This window comes from Nomascus leucogenys, chromosome 13, assembly GCF_006542625.1.
Source record: "Nomascus leucogenys isolate Asia chromosome 13, Asia_NLE_v1, whole genome shotgun sequence".
Classification (NCBI taxonomy): Eukaryota; Metazoa; Chordata; class Mammalia; order Primates; family Hylobatidae; genus Nomascus; species Nomascus leucogenys.
This window is the reverse complement of record NC_044393.1, coordinates 37,596,926-37,617,727: the sequence shown is the minus strand read 5'-3', so window position 1 is coordinate 37,617,727 and position 20,802 is coordinate 37,596,926. Positions and strand designations below refer to the sequence as shown.

At 46.5% G+C, this 20,802-nt stretch overlaps 1 protein-coding gene across 6 annotated transcripts in view; it reads left to right on the top strand.

Moving 5' to 3' along the window:
• SLC23A2 (solute carrier family 23 member 2) overlaps positions 1–19,320 on the top strand; it is a 152,032-nt gene extending 132,712 nt beyond the window's left edge. For all 6 annotated transcript variants that reach the window (XM_030825369.1, XM_030825370.1, XM_030825371.1 and 3 more), the window contains 6 exons: positions 1,636–1,783; positions 3,780–3,885; positions 8,749–8,878; positions 9,571–9,708; positions 12,259–12,354; positions 14,436–19,320. In XM_030825369.1, coding sequence (XP_030681229.1) covers positions 1,636–1,783; positions 3,780–3,885; positions 8,749–8,878; positions 9,571–9,708; positions 12,259–12,354; positions 14,436–14,668 — 851 coding nt within the window. In that variant the 3' untranslated portion in view covers positions 14,669–19,320. The remainder of the gene's footprint in view (positions 1–1,635; positions 1,784–3,779; positions 3,886–8,748; positions 8,879–9,570; positions 9,709–12,258; positions 12,355–14,435) is intronic.
• The last annotated feature ends 1,482 nt before the right edge of the window (positions 19,321–20,802 follow it).

The window sequence follows — 20,802 nt, the reverse complement described above, 5'->3', positions numbered from 1 at the left end:
CCTCTGCATCCCCTGGCTGCTCCAGCAGAGGGAACCAGCCCGAGGCAGGAGCAATTCTGCCCTTAACCGCACTCCAGGCTTAATTCTGCATATCTGACTTTGTATCCTTTCTCTTCCCAATCCAGTGGTTGCTCTAGGCTACCTACAACACAGGCCAAACCCCTCTAGGTGGCTTAGATGGCTTTTGGAACCCTTCCAGAACTTGCCCCCTGCCCCGTGCCCTGCATGAGAGCTCTGCGTCCAGCAGAACACCCTCTTCTTTCAAACCCCACCCCCTAGATCCTCCCCATCCCTGAAGGGGCACCTCCATTCCCACCTCCTCCTCAGATCCTTCCCTGGCCAGGGCCTGACTTCGGCTTTTCCTGACCTCCTCACTGGTACTCCTTGTGACCCAGCTTGGCTTGCCTCCATTTGAAGTTGAGCCATTTCCCTCTCCCCGGATCTTTTGGAGTGTCCTGTGCCCCCAGCTACGTTGTTGGCTCCTGCGTGAGAGACCATGTTTTAGCCATCGTTCTTTTTCCACTGTGCTTTCTGCCCAGTGGGTGTATTATAACTAATGCTTCAAGGGAAGAAGAGCTACTCCTTTATCAAAGGAGTCTATTCATTCTCACACTGAAAGAGACCCATGCTATTTTTATTAAATAAGATCTATGGCTTTCAAGTCCAAATAAATATACTTGTAAAGAAAAAAGTATCTAATGAGGGATTAAGTAAATGCAGGACTTAAAATGAAGTTTCAATGGGCCTCACTTTGCTTTCTGAAATGAAACTATTTAATTTCCTATAACATGGTTTATGATTTAAAAATAAGGTTGTGGTATTATAGTAGGGAAGGACTGTCCATACCTTATGGACACTTTCCTGTTGGGATTTAAATTTAGCCGGTGATTTCTCACTGCCTTTTCACTTGGTGCCCTCCCCTGGAGAAGGCCACTGCTGCTTTGTACCCTGCTCTGTACAGCAGGGCTATAAATCCCTCATACAAATTTCCCAACGCAGCAGGCCACTTTCAGTTGTTATTTAGTAGATGCTGAGTGTGGCTTGGAAGCAGGAAAGAGAAGTTAGGGCCTCTTCCAGCCCAACAGTGTCTTCTTCTTCTTTTTTTTCTTTTTTGAGATGGAGTCTCGCTGTATCACCCAGGCTGGAGTGCAGTGGCGCAATCTTGGCTCACTGCAACCTCCGCCTCCTAGGTTCAAGTGATTCTCCTGCCTCAGCCTCCCGAGTAGTTGGGATTGCAGGCACATGCCCCCACGCCTGGCTAATTTTTGTATTTTTAGTAGAGGTGGGGTTTCACCTTGTTGGCCAGGCCGGTCTCGAACTCCTGACCTGGTGAGCTGCCTGCCTTGGCCTCCCAAAGTGCTGGGATTACAGGCATGAGCCACCGCGCCCGGCTACGATGTTTTCTTTTAATTAAAGACACAGTGCGCATCAGTCCTCATTATGGCCATCTTCATCTGACTTAGCAACTGTCCCAGGCATCTGGTGCTTAAGATTTTAAAATGAACAGTTTCCACGAGCTTCGGAATCCAAGTGGATCTTGTAGAGTCTTGCAGCATTCAGAATGACTTTGGGTAACTGGTCCTGGTCACTTTGCCTGCCTCTCTAGGAGCATTCATGGTTATTTTCCTCCCACAGTTCAGTGGGGACTGCCCACCGTGTCTGCGGCTGGTGTCATCGGCATGCTCAGCGCGGTGGTCGCCAGCATCATCGAGTCTATTGGTGACTACTACGCCTGTGCACGGCTGTCCTGTGCCCCACCACCCCCGATCCACGCAATAAACAGGTATGTTCCTGAGAAGACGAGTTCCTTATTGGTCCCAGCACCTTGTTACTTTGTTCTTAGGTTTAGATTACCTTGAAGACAAAACTAAGAGTTTCAGCACAAGCCCAGTCAAGCAGCAGGACTCTAGTGACTGTTTGACACATCACAGCCTTTGTTCACTTTCATTTTCCTTGTCCATGACATGGAACAGAGTTCCTACCCTTCCTTAATTGCAGTGACATCAAATAACACACTCTCTGCGAAACTACTGTAAGCCTTAAATTCAGAAACCACATACCAAGCACCGTACTTGTTCTTTGCTTTTTTTTTTTTTGGTGTATACGTGTGTCATTTGGAGATATAGATAGATAGATAAAATCAAAGCAGCTCTCTCTCTCTATATATATATAGAGAGAGCTACTTTGATTTTCTGTTATCTTGCTTTTCCAACTGTTCTTTTTTTTTTTTTTTTACACAAAGTGAAATTTTTCTTCCCAGCAAAACAAGCTCTTCACTGTTTACAGGTTTTTTGTTTTTTGTTTTATTTTTAATTAAAAAAGACCCAGGGTCTCACTGTGTTGCCCAGGCTGCAGTGCAGTGGCTAGTCACAGGCACAATCATAATGCACCACACCCTCGAACTCCTGGGCTCAAGCAATCCTTCCACTTCAGCACCCTGAGTAGCTGAGACTGCCTGTGTGCACCACCATACTTGGCTATACAGTGCTATTTCTACATTGCAAAAATTACCTGTTTTTTTCCCTGTGTTTCCCCACCCAATCTTGGCTGCCACAGTCGGACAGACAAAGCGCAAGGATACCATTTTCTCTCCCCTGTAGTGGAAACCTTAGCAGCAGGCAGTATGCCCCAGGTCTGTCAGTTAGATACGTTCCAATTGTCCCCAAGGGTAAGCACTGTGTAATCTATGCACAGTTACAGTTTATATAAATAGGGACAGGAATAGCAGAAATGAATGAAATCTGTGGGATCTAGGGCTTATGAACTATGGGGTTTATGATCTCAAAACACTTGGTCTTTAGCTTTTAGAAGTTGTTAGATAATTGCCCCTGAGGAGTCTGCAGAGAAAAGAAAACAGCCCAGATCCCCTCCTGTTCTCCAGCCAGCTCTGCAACCCCAGAAGGGACTGTGTGTGATGAGATTAATGGACTGGGCCTTGGCTCTGTTAGGGGGTTTTCAGTCCTGATGTCCACATCTTTCTCTAATGGAGCTGCTGCATATGATTAAATACCTGTATATCAATATGTTTAAAAGTGTCAGTACTTATGAAATTATAAAACATTTCCTTCCTGATGAAACTGGATTTTAAGAGTAAAGGATCACATCAATGTTTTATTTCCATAGACGGCCCATGTTTGTCTTATACCCCAACAAATGGCTTTATTTTCTGGCTAAAATCCTTTGCTTTCATTTGCAGTGATTTAAAAACACTCAAATCTAACGTGTGATTTAGAGATGTGCTTCTCAAAATGGAATGAGCTTTGGGGGTTCTGTTAAAATGCAGATTCTGGCCGGGCACAGTGGCTCACGCCTGTAATCCCAACACTTTGGGAGGCTGAGGCAGGTGGATCACCCTGAGGTCAGGAATTCCACAGCAGCCTGGCCACATGGTGAAACCCCGTCTCTACTAAAAATACAAAAATTAGCCAGGCATGGTGGTGCGAACCTGTAATCCCAGCTACTCAGGAGGCAGGAGAATCTCTTGAACCCAGGAGGTGGAGGTTGCAGTGAGCCCAGATCGCGTCACTGCATTCCAGCCTAGGTGACAGAGTGAGACACTCTCTTAAAAAAAAAAAAAAAAAAAAATGCAGATTTTTTTCTGCTTCAGCAGGTCTGGGGTGAGGTCTGAGATTGTATTTTTAATCGCCCTCCCAGGAGATGTGGAAGCTGCAGGCTCTGGACCACATTTTTGGATTGTAGATGTGTAGAGGCTATTTCAGAGTGAATGCATTATCCCATTGAATGAATGTTTTTCTTTCCTCCATTCCTTTACATTTTAGGGGAATTTTCGTGGAAGGCCTCTCCTGTGTTCTTGATGGCATATTTGGTACTGGGAATGGCTCTACTTCATCCAGTCCCAACATTGGAGTTTTGGGAATTACAAAGGTACACAGATTTTTCTAATCAAATGATTGGGTTTCTAAGCATTCGTCCATTTCATTGATCGGTCTGGCCACTGCAAGTTCCAAATGGGCGGGCCTCTGATTCTAAAAAATTACTTCTCTCCTTTTTTTTTTTTTTTTTTTTTTTTTTAAAGTGTTTATAATGCCTGTTTGGAAGTCTCTCTTCTCTTGCTGGTCCAGGTAGGGAGGCACTCAGTGCTGTCATTCCATCATGCAATGTAGATATTTATAAAGCACCGACTCTGCCAGGCCACTCTTCAAGGCACTTGGGATACATCAGTGAATTAAAAAGTGGAGTTTACATTCTAGCAAGGGAAGACAAACAATCAACAGTCAGCATACTAAGTCCATAAATGATGCATTATGTCATCCAGTGACAAGTACTGGGGGGAACATGGAACAGGAAGCTTGGGGAGAGGGTGATCAGGTGACCTGAACACAGACCTGAAGGGTGGAGGGAGGGAGTCTGCAAATAACCTGGGGAAGACCGTTCCAGGCCAGGGTGTGGCCAGGGCCGAGGCCTATCCTGGAAGTGGAAGGTCAGCAAGGAGGCCAGTGCGGGTCAGGGAGTCAGAGCAGGTGGGGTCTGCCAGGTAATTGAGGACCAGGTTACACAGGCAGGCAGGCAGGTAGGTAGGCAGCCACAGACTGCCTGAGTGGAAGGGAGTGCTGCAGGGAGCAGCTTGATATAATTTTTTTTTTTTTTTAAGGATCGCCTTGACTGCAGTGATGAGAGTAGACCATGGGGGGCTGGGCAAAAGGTAGAAATGGGATCCCAACTGGGAGGTGTCACTAGTTTTAAATTAAGAGATGACCCACCATTGGCCATGGTATGTTGTGAAACTAAGACCATGAAAATTGGTTCACCATCCTCGATGGCCTCTGTCTCACAGGTCTCCCTCACTGAGGACTTGGGGTGAGCCCGGAAACCTTCTAGAACTGGTTGACCTCTGTCAAATTGGGAGGGAGGAGTGGATTTCAAAAGAGCTCTCCCTTACCATGTAAGATTCTATAATCAGATAAAGAGAAACCAGATACTAAGTTTGATTAACCTTGATTGCAAATCCAGGTGAGAGGGAGCCGCCAGGCAGGCACACACATGCCTGGTTTGTTGGTTTCCCCAAGTTGGCAGGTCCCTGCCAGAGCTCAGCCTGAGGTGTGCCAATGGCCCCATCTGCCTGTTGCTCCCGGTATGGGGGATGCGAAGGAAGGTTGTCTGAGGGGCGCTTCCTCCAGTGCCATCCTGAGGGTCCTATTGCTAGCCATGGTGAGAAGCCAGTGCTGAGCACAGGGAGATGAGAGAAGGATCTCATGGGCACAGAATGGGGCCTAAGCCATGCCACTCTTTAGCCAGTTTGCTGCCATGAGCTTGCAGGCATATAACTAATCCCAAATCCCAAATAAGATAGCCGGCCCTCTGTATCTGTGGGTTCTACCAACTTCAATTCAAAAATATTGTTTCTGAACTAATGTTGGTTTCTGTACTGTTCTGCGTGAGCATGTACAGACTTTTTGTTGTCATTATTCTCTGAACAATGCAGTCTGACAACTATTTACAGAGCAATTACATTGTATTAAGGATTGTAAGTAATGTCGAGATGATTTAAAGTATATGGGAGGATATTGGCTGGGTACGGTGGCTCACACCTGTAATCCCAGCAGTTTGGGAGGCCGAGGTGGGCAGATCACCTGAGGTCAGGAGTTCGAGACCAGCCTGGCCAACATGTTGAACCCCTGTCTCCGCTAAAAACACAAAAATTAGCCAGGCATGGTGGCTGGTGCCCGTAGTCCCAGCCACTTGGGAAGCTGAGGCAGGAGAATCACTTGAACCCAGGAGGCAGAGGTTGCAGTGAGCCAAGATCATGCCACTGCACTCCAGCCTGGGTGACAGAGCGAGACTCTGACTCCAAAAAAAAAATTAAAAAAATTAAAAATAAATAAAATAAAGTATATGGGAGGATGTATGTAGGCTACATGCAAATACCACACCATTTTATATCAGGGAGTTGAGCATCTATGGTTGTTGGTATCTGAGGCGGGGAGAGTGGCGGTCCTGGAACTAATTCAAGGTTCCCTAGGGACGACTGTAGGAGTAAAATTGTTGTAGATGAAGGGACTCTTAGGGGAAGACGGTTTAACAAGCCTCCTCCTTCTGCACCCCTTTAAAACACATCATCATATAACGTGACCACCAAGGTAGTTTGGGAAATCATTCTTTTTATTAAAATTTGAATGGTGCTAGCTTACTCTGACAAGTTACCTTGCCAACACTTTTTAATGAGCTGATGTATCCCAAGTGCCTAGAACAGCAGCCTGGCAGAGTGGGTGCTTCATAAATATCTCTATTGCGTGAAGGAATGAGGGCACCTGAGTGCCTCCCTACCTGGACCAGCAAGGTCCATCATTAGCGTTATTATCATTATTGCTATTTACCCCTTAGTTTATTTCTAGGAACAGAGCAAGTACTATCTCGTTGGCCGTCCAATCTCTTTGGCGGTGTCCAGAGGAAGGTCATTTCTCCTTGCTGCATTCTGTACCACTGTTGAAGACTTTGTAAATCCAGAAACCCAGGGCCTATTTTACCAAGGTCGTAGAGGCAGAGCCACAGTTCAGGAGGGAGGTGCCAAGGAGATTCCAGGGAATGGACCCTGTGAGAGGGGAAACAAAGGTCCTGGGGAAGCACCAGGAAGGCTGGGATTTTAGGGCTGTATCTCTGGTAGTTAGAATAAAACATAATAAGTACTTGGTCAATATTCATTGAACAGAAGAATGGCTTAGTTGCTGCATATATTGTTGACAGCATCAAAGGCAGATCAGTCTTCTGGATGTCACTTTGATATCAGATTTAGTTTCAGGTATCCCTGGGGCCAGTTTGGCCCCTCATACCTAACAGGCCTGCCCGACTGTGCCGGGAGTCTTTGCATAGGCTGTTTCCTCTGCCTGGATGCTCTTCCACTAGCGAACTTCAGGACCATCTCCAACAACCCTCCCCAACTCTTCAGATTTTCTCTTCCATGCTGCTGGGGCTTCCCCAACAGCAAAAGAGCATAGCAGTGAGATTATTTGATCAAGCTTGTGACTTATTCATCTTTGCATTTACCTGCCCCAGTCTAACAAGTCACAAGCTTGATCAAATAATTACATAGTTCCTCAAAAATGTTTGCTGAAGATGGGGCCATTAGTAAATGAAAGCCTTCCTTATTACATAGTAACAGCCAAGCACGAGTCGCTTTTGCTTGATTTGTCAGTTTGTGTGATCTTTTCCATTGCTTCCCTGCCCTCTGTGGTATGGGGAGGGGCAGGCTAGGGACAGTGGGACAGTGACTGAGTCCAGCTGGGCAGCCATCTCTCATGTGCACAGCCTCAGATCGGGCTCTGATGCTTAACCGGCTGACCCTGGTCCTTTGAGAGTTCTGTGCAGTGGTCAACATGTCACACACAGCTGCACCAGCCACGTATGCCTGGTGGGCACTTGAGATGTGGCCAGTGAACGTGAGGAATTGCATTTAAAATTTCGTCTCATTTTACTTAATTAAAATTTAAGCAACCCTCTTCTCCTCACTGGGGTCATACATAAATCCTTGTGGACACTCCCCCAAACACTCTGGAACCTCCTTTACCCAGTTTACATCCTTAGGGTGTTTTCCTGGAAGAGGCAGCACAGAGTAGGGGCCCACAGTGCAGGATTCTTGAGCCTGATGCCAGCGTCACCTCCCACATGTGGTGCCGGGAACCCAGGGGATAGGCAGGGGCAAAGTGTGGCCTTTGCGTTGAGACACAGAGGGCCATCCCAACCCATGACTGGTGACAGCAGGCTAGACAGAAGCTGCTGGGAGGCGGAGATCAGGAGTAGCAGATATGCCCTACATGGTGCTGTGAGAGCCTGTAATGGGGGAATAGTCCTGGAGTTGGGATGCTTTTCAGAGGAGCATTTGGGTGATGTTTAAAAGGATGCATCTGAGATCTGGCTAGGAGGGAGCCACAGGGAAGGGTGTCCGGGTAGACAGGCCCAGGCCTGCCTGGTGTGCTTGTAAAGAGCCTGAGAAGTGGGCTTTATTTCATGAGTACCAGAGGATGCAAGCAGGGGACCAGCCTCCCCAATTTCATGTGTTAGAAAGGTGACCCCATGGCAGCATGGAATGGGTGCAGGAAAGGCCAGAGGCAGCAGGCCCATGTGGGCAGCTCTCAGATGGCTCAGTGCATGCCAGCTACCATTCAGGCAGTTTTATGCAGGTCCCATTTAATCCTCAAAACAAAACCACGAGGCTTGGGCGTGACTGAGATGAAGATCCTGAGACTCTAGAGGCTACAGGTCGGCCCGACCATACAGTCAGACGCGGGCCTGGAGAAGAGCCCACAGTCAGGCTCCAGATGTCCTCACCTGTAGCCCCTTCTCTTTTCCACCTCTCACAGGAAGGGTGCCATGAGGAGAGCAGGTTCCAGACATGTCTGGGGGTTTGGTCTGATTTCCGGTGTGGGGAGGTTGGCATTGAGGCTGAAGCGCTTCGGGGAAAATTGCCTTGGTGACGTGTGGTGCCAGGAACCCAGGGGATTGGCAGGGGCAAAGTGTGGCCTTTGCATTTGAAACACAGATGGCCATCCCAACCCATGACTGTGCCAGGGCAGTAGCGCCCTCAGGCCTGAGTGCAGGGAGTGTCACCAAGGCTTGGAGATGCAGAGGGCGGCCTTCAGGGGTCCCCACAGTGGAGGTGAGAAGAGTGGGCTGAGGAGGAGGTGAAGGTAGCGAGCCAGGCCATGGGTATCTCTGCTCTGCGTTCTTTAGTAACTTATGGTGATTTTGCATGGAGATGAGTCCCTGTTTCCCAGTCTCCCATGTGTCCTGCAGGTCGGCAGCCGCCGCGTGATACAGTGTGGAGCAGCCCTCATGCTCGCCCTGGGCATGATCGGGAAGTTCAGCGCCCTCTTTGCGTCCCTTCCAGATCCTGTGCTGGGAGCCCTGTTCTGCACGCTCTTTGGTGAGACTCCCGTCTCTGGCTTTTTCCTTTACTTTTCCAAATTTTTAATAGGGATCATGGTGTTTTTGCTGACTCCCTTCAGTAAGAAGGTAATGATAAATTTCTATTTTAAAATACAAAGGATATGCCTTCAAAAAATGAAAACTTTTATCACTCTCTGAGTTGAATTTATATTAAAGATGGAACCAACAATAAGATGTAATTGTGCTATGAACATTTAGATTAAACTTAATCTCTTCAGTATTTCTGACCAATTTAACTCAAATACCATCCCCCTGAATGGGCCACTTAAAACTGACCATTTTGACAGTGGGACTCTGGATTTGATCTCTGCGCCATTTAGCTGTAATAACCAGAGACATGCACCAGATATTTAGGTAGGTCTCCCTGTTTAATCAAAATGTTTGTGTAGAGAGAGAACCAATGTCCTTAGTTTACTATTTGACAAACAAAATGCCACATGGTGTTTATGCTCCCGTATGAGCCCAAATAGTGCTTAGGCCGAGGGTCATTTGGCTCAGAGCCCAGGGTGGCTACAGTCTGACCCCACATGTCCCCCTTCCTGTCCCTGCACTGGTCTCATTGGTTTCTACTGGACAGAGAAGGGGTGCCAGGGAGCCTGCCCTCACCTGCCTTGAGCTGTCCTCGCTGCAGTGGTGCTGGAGCATGTGGTCTGGTTTGTTTTTCTCCAGGAATGATCACAGCTGTTGGCCTCTCTAACCTGCAGTTCATTGATTTAAATTCTTCCCGGAACCTCTTTGTGCTTGGATTTTCGATCTTCTTTGGGCTCGTCCTTCCAAGTTACCTCAGACAGAACCCTCTGGTCACAGGTGAGGAAATGGGCTTTACATCTTGGAGTGGGAGCTGGAACCACAGCTGCCAGTCCACACACGGCTCTTTGCCCACTGGAGAGGACTTTGGGCCTCCAGGAGCTGTGGTGCAGATGCATCTGTGGATCTCTCTTGAATCTCACTTTTCAGTACTTACCTGGAAGCGCTGTGGCTTCCTGCTGGCGTGCACACGGAACAATCATGGATGCTAAGGCCTCTTTTTCACTGGGACCCTCTCCTTTGAGAGAACGTCTCTCTCTAAATCCTTTTGATTTCATTAGTCTGTCTTGATAGACTCATGCTCCATTAAGGTAATATTTTTTTTGAAAGTCAACTTCATAGACTTTGAACACGTTATTCTACTATTTTATGTCTATCCTATTAACTCCTCAGAGCAAAGTCACGTGGCTTGTGCATTCAAGATTAACCTTTTTAACTTCTCCTTTTGTTTTAATACTGCAATGTCCTGAAGAATGTAGAAAGGAAGAACCGTCTCAAGACACAGCCATTGCTACTGGTAATATCTTAGCCAGTGCAGAATTGAGGAGTGTTTGTTTATACATATATTTTTTGTGGGTGAAATTCACATAACAAAATTAACTACTTTAAGCAGTTCAGTGGCATCTAGTACAGTGTTGTGTAGCCATCACCTCTGTCCAGTTTCCAAAACATTTCATTACCCCAAAATAAAACCCCAAACTCATTAAGCAGTAAATCCCCATCACCCCCTGCTCCCACCCCCTGGCAGCCACTGGTGTGCTTTCTGTTTCTATGGATTCACGGTCTATTCTAGGTATAAATAGAGTCATAATATATGGCTTTTCGTGTCTGGCTTCCTTCACTTAGCATGTTTTCAAGATTCATCCATGTCGTAGCATGTAGCAGTACTTCATTCCTTTTTTTGAGATGGAGTCTTGCTTTGTCACTGAGGCTGGAGTGCAGGCCTGGGCATGATCTCAGCTCACTGCAACCTCCGCCTCCTGGGTTCAAGCGATTCTCATGCCTCAGCCTCCCAAGTAGCTGGGATAATAGGCACCCACCACCACACCTGGTCAATTTTTGTATTTTTAGTAGAGACGGGGTTTCACCATGTTGGCCAGGCTAGTCTCGAACTCCTGACCTCAAGTGATCCACCTGCCTCGGCCTCCCAAAGTGTTGGGATTACAGGTGTGAGCCACTGTCCGGCCTCATTCCTTTTTTATGCCTAGATAATGTTCCACTGTGTGTATATACCATAAATTGTTTATCCATTCATCAACTGATGGACATTTGGGTTGTTTCTGCCCTTTGGCTATTGTGAATATTGATGTGCAAGTACAATCAGTTCTCATTATTCAGTAAGTTATGTTCCATAGAGTTGCCACAAGCAGTATTAGCAAATACTGAACCATTGCTGGGGAAACACAGTCAGCAATGCCACAGCTCATGCCTGGATGGATCTTCTCTAACACACACCACAGCCGCCTTATGTGTAGGAACATCAGGGAGCACTTCACACCACTTGGTGGACATTTTAACCAACGGAAAGCACACGGTATGACAGACATGGCACTACATAGTCCACAAAAAGGACTCTTGTTTACAGGATGAGGCCAGAACAAGGCAGAGCATCACCTTATTTGACATCAGCCAGGAATGCGTGTGGCGTGGCTCAGATTTTTCACTGCTCTGTATACCCCTGAAGGCACCAAGGGTATTCATTTTGGGTTTACAAATACATTTTAGTGTATGGGCAATTTCACAAACACGTAATTCATGAATAATCAATGTGGGCCATATTTGAGTACTTGTTTTCATTTCTCCTGGGTATATACCTAAGAGTGGAATAATTGGGTCATGTGGTAATTCTATTTTTAACCTTTTGAGGAACTGCCAAACTTTTTCATGGCAGCCGCACCGTTTTACTGTCCCATTAGCCATGTACGAGGGTTCCTGTTTCTCCACATCCTCACCAGTGCCTATGATTTTCTGTTGAGGATCGTTCTATCTTCAGTATGGAAAGTGTGTGGATAAACGAGATTCTTGCTGTTTTTTACATTTAATATGTCATATTCATGGGAGGACATCTTTATAAATCCAATTGCCCCTGATTAAAAGCAGCTAAGCACTAATTGATAACCCAGGATACTGAAAAGTCTTATATGATTGCAGATGCCAGAAATATTTTTGTCGTCTTATTATTCACTTTGTAATTTTTTCTCAGCCTTATTACTACCATTTTTTTTATTTAGAATTTTTTTTATCCACTGACTACACCCCTGTGGCTTCACAGTTCGTTGTAGGTTGAACACCACTCTTAGATTCACCTTCTATGCAACACTGTTGGGAATTCTCCTTATGGAGATACCTTTGGATTATTGTTGAAAGTATTCATCGTAGTTTAAAACATTACTGGCAAAAATTCATCTACACGTGCACAACTAAGAAATTTACACTTTCCTTTACTGCTTTGATTGGCAGAGTTCTGCCCACACCATTGCCCCTTCCCAAGTCAAGGGCAGGCTCACCACTGCTGTGGCACTGACCTTTATGGCTGTGTTCTCTTTCTAGGGATAACAGGAATCGATCAAGTGTTGAACGTCCTTCTCACAACTGCTATGTTTGTAGGGGGCTGTGTGGCTTTTATCCTGGATAACACCATCCCAGGTACGTGGTATATATCAAACACACTTTTTTTTTTTTTTTTTTTTTACATATGTGTTACTTTTTTGCCAAATAGAAATGGAAAACGGGAAGAGTAAATGAGTTCAAAGCCATCACTGGTTATAACTGTTTTCTAAAACAGTTGCGATGGCACTCCCAGCCTCCATGTATGAATCAGTTTTTTGCTACATAAACTGATTAATTTTGTTTCTCGTGCTGAAGGACTTTTGGGAGACAGTAGCTGAGTTTGCTGCGTGTGGTGAGATGGCAGTGGGATGGGCACAGGCCAGGCTCCTTTCCCCCTGCACAGCCTGTGCCAGAGGCCCTGCAGTGTGGGTTTCACTTGATCTGAGAGAGGTGGACACAGCCTGCGGCACTTCTGCTTGGGGAGACTGTCCTTAAAATGAGTTGTTCCTAAGGTGGGCTTCCAGCCAACTAAGACCAAAAGGCAGTAGAAGACCATGGTCAAAGGCTGAGATCAGGGGTCCAGGATCATTGACAAGCGATGCCTGGAGGCAGCTGCCTCTCTAATACCCATGATCCCTGTTTGTGGATACATTCTGTGTTGAGCTTGGGGTGACAGACTAGGATGTTATGTGGGTCCTGCCTTGGCAGTGGCTGCTGTGAACCACTGTAAAGTGCTGCCATGGACATACTGGCACATTTCCCTGCCTTCAAGGAAGGGTGATACTTATTCTTAGGCTTGAAGGTTTTGTTGAGATTTTCACCTTTAAACAACTCATCTCCAAAAAAAATTAAAAACCTCGATCAAGAGATTGCTGGGGAAACCAAGGCAGAAGGAATCACACACACGAATAGATGGAAGGCACCGGATTTAAGAGTCCATAACGACCACTCTCTTTCTCTCCTAAGCCAGAGGGAATTGAGAGAGGAGTGCAACAGTCAGGCTGATGGAAATTAAAGTCAGCTTTATTTCTGAAATACTGATGAGAGAGCAGAGCTTAGATATAAAAAAAAATCATGAGCTTCCTTGCTGAGCCCTGTGTGCTCAGAGCTTTCTCCTTGACCCATCTGTCAGGGTGCAGAGTGGCCAGGAGTGTCCAACTGGTGGATGTTCATCCCCGCAGAAACACAACAGGTAACATGACCTGTGTGTCCCCCATAGCACCAGACACGCTAAAATGGAGCAAAGCAGCATGAAGTGTGGGTCTGTCTAGATGGGGGGTGAGTGTGCAGTGACTGGTTGATGAAGGCATTGTGTGATACAATAAAGATTCAGCCCTGTTTTGCAAACTCAGATTTGCATTTTAAAGAGGTTTTTTTTTTTTGACTTAGATTTACATTTTACAGAGTTTGTTTTGTGTGTTTTGTTGTTGTTCGTTTTGTTTTGTTTTGTTTTTAAGACAGAGTCTTGCTCTGTTGCCCAGGCTAGAGTTTAATGGCATGATCTCAGCTCACTGCAATCTCTGCCTCTCGGGTTCAAGCAATTCTCCTGTCTCAGCCTCCTGAGTAGTTAAGATTACAGGTGTGCACCACCACACCCAGCTAATTTTTGTATTTTGAGTAGGGACAGGGTTTCACCATGTTGGCTAGGCTGGTCTCGAACTCCTGACCTCATGTGATCCTCTCACCTCGGCCTCCCAAAGTGCTTGGATTACAGATGTGAGCCACCACACCTGGCCTAGTGAGGTAGTTTTTGAACAGACTTGGGGCAGGAGGTGATGAGCCTGAAGACTAGGTAACCAGTTGGGAGACTGATAGAATGAACCAGGAAAGCAATAACATGGCCTGAGCTGGACCCTAACAGTGAAAGTTGAGAATATGGGTCACATAAAAGGATAGGGAGGTCAGAAGGCCATTAGGTGATTGCTTGAATGAGGGACATGGAGGGGTTAGTGCTTCTTAGACTTCTGGTTTGGGCACTGGATAGCTGAGCACCTTCAACTCCTCAAGTATTCTTTGCTGTTATCTAGGCAGGTTTGATCTGTGGGACTGTGTGTGTGTGTGTGTGTGTGTGTGTGTGTGTGTGTGTGTGTATGTGTGTGTGTGTGTAACGACAGTTTCATTTTCAGTAGAGCTGCTAAACGAAGTATTCCTTTGTTCTGTCTTGGGATGTGTGACAGGTACTCCAGAGGAAAGAGGAATCCGGAAATGGAAGAAGGGCGTGGGCAAAGGGAACAAATCACTCGATGGCATGGAGTCGTACAATTTGCCATTTGGCATGAACATTATAAAAAAATATAGATGCTTCAGCTACTTACCCATCAGCCCAACCTTTGTGGGCTACACGTGGAAAGGCCTCAGGAAGAGCGACAACAGCCGGAGTTCAGACGAAGACTCCCAGGCCACGGGATAGCCTTTGCTGTGCCCTGTGGCCTGGCCGCAGTGAGGCATGTATCTGTAGTTCCTTGCTGGGTAACAAGAAGTAAAATACATGTTTGTATATCTACATTTACATTCTGCGCCCCAGAGCTAAGACAGACTGCGAATCACTTTTCTGCTGTGAGGGTGATGGTGCCTGATACGGTGTCTCGCCTATCTCCTTATTTAAGCCCTTAACTCCTTGCCCTTTGAGAGTGTCCATTGCTGGCCATGGTCACTAAATTTGAAGTTCCAGTCCTCCTTTTGGAGTGGACATTTAAAATCTGCAGCGATTCCTTGCTTCAGTTCCCTTCCACTACCTAGGGCTGGCTTTCCTATAAGCCGCCTCCAGGGTCCAGGGGTTTTCTCTCTCTCTCTGAAGCCCCTGGACCTGTTTCCTTGTCATTTGACCCTCGTCTGTGCCCGCAGAGACCTCCTCTGACCAAGGGGCACCAGTATTCCTCTCACTGTCACAACTGACTGGCCCAGTATGATTCTGTTGTCGCTGATCTCCTAGAGGAGGAGGCTGTTGAACTGAAAACAGTGGCGTGGCTGCCCTGTGCCCAGGTCTGGCCATGGGTAAGGCCTGCACAGATGTTGAATGAACATCTGTTTGGGGCATTGGAGGGAAAAGGAAAGGACCCTGAAGCCAATATCTGATTCTCGGCTGCGCCTTCTCTTGGCCACCCTGGCCCTGACCGGGCCAGCACGTGCACACTGGCCTCTTTTCATTTCACTAGTGGCCGAGACACCCTCTCTGGCATTTATCACTGTTGGCCGGTGTGATGAGTATAGAGTGCCACCCAAGGCACCAGTCACACAAGCTGATGGGCGTCTTGGCTCTGCCGTCATGTGGATGTTATTGTTGCGCGCGTCTATAATTACAAGGTTTTATTCCTATTTAATGTTACTGACTATAGCAGATTTTGGAAATCAGTGTTTTCCATGTGACCCTCTTTCCTTGCATCCCTATTCCTTGTCCCCCACCCCACTCTTCCCCCCATCAAGAAAAGAACCAGCATTTGTAAAGCTGTGGACACCATCAGGGAAGCTTGTTGTAATGGCTTTTGAAGGCCAGTAACCATTGTTGTGGTTGTGTTTTGTATTGCTTGATACCATGAGAGTGTAAATACTGTAATGCCTAATCTATTTATCAAAACTGACTACTGGACCAGAGCCCAGAAACCATGGGTCAAGTTACACGTGAATTTGTTTTGTGAAGAAGGGAAGCTGGGGCAGGTAACACGCAGAGCCGCCACGTGGAACGGTCTGTCCGCCGGCTGGTCCCGCTTGCCATGGCTTCTGTTGCAAGTCGCTTCTGGCAGTCTTGGCTTAAGGAGACTTCCTGTGGGTTGCCATGTTGCACATCCATTAGATCTTGATTTTACAGGTGAGGGTGGTTGCTAAAGGTGATAAGAAAAGCAGCCAACAGGCTCCCTCTCACTTAAGAGAGTTCTAATTAATAACACTAAATTCTTCCTGAGAAATGACTCCTCTTGGTTTGAAGTTTTTCAGTGAAGGAAAAGGCCTGAGATATGAAGCAGTGCCCTCGCTTCATGAGGTGGCGCATCTTCAGTGGCCACTGGCCTGGTCGAGCTTTGGTCAGCTGCGTGGGTGCCTGTCTCCTGTCTCCAGCAGCAGGGCATGGTTCTTGACAGCCTGGTGTCCACACGGTGCATTCCTGTCCCCCTCGGCCCCAGGCTGCCTCAGCTCTCCAGTGCTGCGGCACTGTCTTTGCAGCATTGCCATGTCACTGTAGCCCCCTTCACTCCGGGAAGTTTGGGGCTTCAAGGTTTAATCTGGCAAGAACACCTTGGAGCCACTGCATTGTTTTGCCAAAACCTTACTGCAGATTAAGTAAAGAACTTAGATGCTAAATTACATCTAATTTTGTATGTTTTTTTTAAATGTGTCTTTGATGCATACTTTAGAAGCACACTGGCTCACGGTTTCCATCCCTCTTGCCTTGGGACACCCTTGAGGCTGGCAGCCCTCCTGCACTGAGTTGCTCTCAGTTCCTTCTGTTTGGATTTTGCTCAACATCTCCAGTTTCTCTGCTCCAAAAAATGGGGAAAACTGCTAAACATCCCAGAGATTTGCAATCTTCTAGCTCTCCAGGTGAGCAGAAAGACCAAACATCCTAATAAAAGCCTGAAAGCCATGGGTGATCCAGGGGCACCTTCTCTTCAGCTTGACTGGGCGTCTTCCACTGCATAACACTCAAGGTGTCTGCTCTAGTCATCCAGAAGCCCACTCCCTTCTGAAGCCCCTCCTTGGGCCAGGTTTTATCAGGAGGCTTCAACTCCGCTAACGTGTGGGGTGCCCTCTGCGGGCCTTCACACGGGGAAGGAAGCCCTACCCTTTCAACTCCTGTTGGAATGAGAGTTTCCTGTTCTTCTTATTCCACTGGGGCCAACCCGATAATTCTGTCCGAGGAGGGCTAAGGGGATTGGAGGTGGGGAGTAAAGAGGGCAGCCTGACTAGATGCCCCTGCTGAATCTGGTACTTTCTGCACAGCCTTGAGTGATTGGAGTCCCCTAATGACTGATAAACTTGAACATGTAACACACACACACACACACACACACACACACACACACAGACACACACACACCCCATTTTAGGAAGTGGTTCTCCTACTGGAAAATATGCTACAGAATGAAAGTTTGTAATTGAAAGAAAAAGAATGTATTCATCTGCTTCTTGGGTTTAAGCACACACCTGAAGGGGAGATATTGGGGGACACGGTGGCCATACGCGGTCTGTGTCATGACACTCCCATTCACATCATTGGCCTGCATTGCTGGGGCTTTGAACCACCACCCCGTACTTTGTTTTGCCTGTAGAGTGTTCTAAAATATTTTGGATGTGAATGTCCTTGCAGGCCAGTTAGTCTCCAGTTTCCACAGAGACCACCTACCCACCACCTTCCCAGGTCACCTGCCTGGTACCTGAAAGAAAGCATTTGTGTGGGCGATCCCAACATGAAATGTAGATAGTGTGAATACGGACAGGAGGTGATGCCATATTCACAGTGGGGGATGGGGGGCCCCCACCCCTGCTTCACAGAATAATGGGAAGTGACTCTAGTCTTTGTAAGCAATTTTCATTCTCATTAGGAAGTTAAATGCAGATTCACTGATACATTTACTTTCAGAATCCTTAAGAGGATTTCAAATGCTAACTTTTAGTTTCTTGGGATTGATCAAGGCAAGAGAAGTGGCGTTAACCATGCCAGCCAGAATGAAGCATCGTGGGTCCTGATGGTTTCCTGTTATCATGGTAACAAATTCGCACACGTTTTGCTTTATACTGTAGAATACTGACTTTCATGATGACAACTTGGTTTATGCATGAATATTGCAGTATTTCCATATAGCAAAATAACATTTCTACCCAGGATAATAGTCACAGTTTTCCAGGGAGGGAATGATATAATTTTCATGACAATGTCATGTGATGATAGAATTTCTCCATTGATGAATCTCTAGTATGTGTGTATACTTTATTTACCCATACGTATATTTTATGACCATGAGCTAAGTTGTTATTTCTTTCATTCACATCCCTGCTGAAATATTGGTACTAGTAACTTAAAGTTGGCAAGTCTCATCTTCAGTAATACGGATGCCATGGGAGTGGCCAGGCCAGATTGAAGGTGAATATGGAGCAATAGCAGAAGCCTCATTCCAGAACCCATCTGGCCAGAGAAGCAGCAGCATCCTGGGGGATGGCCATGCATGGGGTGTACACTCGCTACAGGCATAGGCCCGGCATGGCTGTCGCTGGACGCCAGCTGTGCAAACCCAGCCACACCTGCTGCACGCCGCGCTAGTGTGCGGCCCCGGGCCTGAGCATTCACAAAGCTCGCTTCTCCAGGGAGCCTCCTCTTGGCTTTAGAAAAGAGCCCAGGGACTTAACGTGCTGCCTGTTGCACTCTGTCCCCTCATGACTTTTTAGACACAGGGACTAGGACATCAACCACCCTCTGCCCCTCCTGCAGTCAGAACCTGAGTAGTGCAAGAAGGGCCACCCGGTTTTGCCAGCGTTAAGCGTCTGCCCATGGACCCATAAAGCACATTAGCGTTGGGGGTCTCTTTTCAGCAGCCTCACAGACATTCCCGTCCTTTCTGGTTGGTGTTGACTGTGTTTCAGCATCACTGTACCCTCCCATGTCCTTAGCATTGCTGTGCGTGTTTCCAGGCACTTAGGACACCCTTCCCCATGTTGCCATCTTACTGACAGTTCAAATGACTCTCCTTTTCTGTTCGTTAGTAACAATCTTCATTTGACACCTTAATAAATTTCTGACTGTTCTTAAAACAGTGGGGATGCCTATATTTTCCTTGAGTTTTTGTGACTGACTTTGGCTATAGATACCTTTCTGGGGTTTTGTTTGTTTTTTATTTTTATTTTGATTACCGAGGGTATTTGGGGTGGGGTTGTTTTTTGAGATGTGTAATTCTTTTATGGAGTTTTTAAAAAGAATTTTCATATTGTTTTTCTAACATGGCTTCATTAAACGTTTAAGTATTTTAAAAATATGTAATATTTGGACCAGATGTTGTGAATAATAGTAGAGATAAAGCTATTTTATTCTGTATTTTTAAAACTGTTCCGTACAAATAAAAGCTCTCCTGGACACAGTTTTGCTCTTCGCGTGCCTCCTTCTTGGGCTACTCTTTAAGAAAAGAGTCGTCCCTCAGAATCTGTGGGGGATTGGTTCCAAGACCTCCTCGGATACCAAAATCCGAGACTACTCAAGTCCCTGATATAAAATGGCATAGTGGGTCAGGCACAGCGGCTCACCCCTGTAATCTCAGCACTTTGAGAGGCCAAGGCAGGAGAATCGCTTGAGGCCAGGAATTCGAGACCAGCCTAGGCAACATAGTGAGACCCCCACTTCTCTAAAAAAAATTAGGCACACATGGTGGTGCACGCCTGTGGTCCCAGCTACTTAGGAGGCTGAGGTGGAAGGATTGCTTGAGCCCAGGAGTTCAAGGCTGCAGTGAGCCGTGTTTGTACTACTGCACCCCAGGCTAGGTGACAGAGTAAGACTGTCTCAAAAACATAAAATGGTGTAGTAATTGGATATAATCTATGCATATCTTCCTGTATTCTTTAAATCATCTCTAGATGACTTATCAAATACAATATAAAGGCTATGTAATACTTGTTATACTGTATTGTTTCTATGTTTTTATTTTTATTGTGTTGTTTTTATTGTTTTTTATTTTCAATCCTCGGTTGAATCCAAGGATACGGAAGCCTCAGGTACAGAAAGCCGATGGTAATTAATTAAAAGTCATCACTTAGGGGAGAAAATCGATGGATAAGAAATTCAATTCAACAAGTTCATGAGCGTTATCATTGTCAGGTGCCTGGCAGACTGATCAATGAAAGCTACAGGAAAGGGACAATCAGTCCTCATTCCCAGAGAACCAGAGATGTGGGCAGGACTCTTGCGAGGATGTGGAAGGAGGAAGTAAAGTCTCAGAGGCCTCAGAAAGTTAGAGAGTGCGCCCATGTTGGACTTAGGGGGTGAAATTCTGAGTCTGTTATTACAGTAACACATCTGGAGGTGGAAGACATTTTGGGAGTGGTGACCAGAGAGGGTCTCACCAGCCACGCCCACTTTCAGGCTGAGTATTCAGACTGGGTCAGGAGATGCTGAGCTGTGGGGGACTGAGAGCAGCTCCATTCTGTCCGCAGCGTGGCTCCCTGGTGGGTATGATGATGGGTCCACAGGTGATGAGATGTGTTTTTTCACTTAGAGCAAGCTTGTTCAACCCACAGCCCGCAGGCCGCAGCGACCCAGGATGGCTTTGAAAGTTGCCCAACACAAATTCTTCAACTTTCTTAAAACATTGAGATTTTTTGTGATTTTTTTTTTTTTTTTTCTTGAGACGGAGTTTTGCTCTTGTTGCCCAGGCTGGACTGCAATTGCACAATCTTGTCTCACTGCAACCTCCACCTCCTGGGTTCAAGCAATTCTCCTGCCTCAGCCTCCCAAGTAGCTGGGATTACAGGCATGAGCCACCATGCCCGGCTAATTTTTTGTATTTAGTAGAGATGGGGTTTGACCATGTTGTTCAGGCTGGTCTCAAACTCCTGACCTCAGGTGATTCA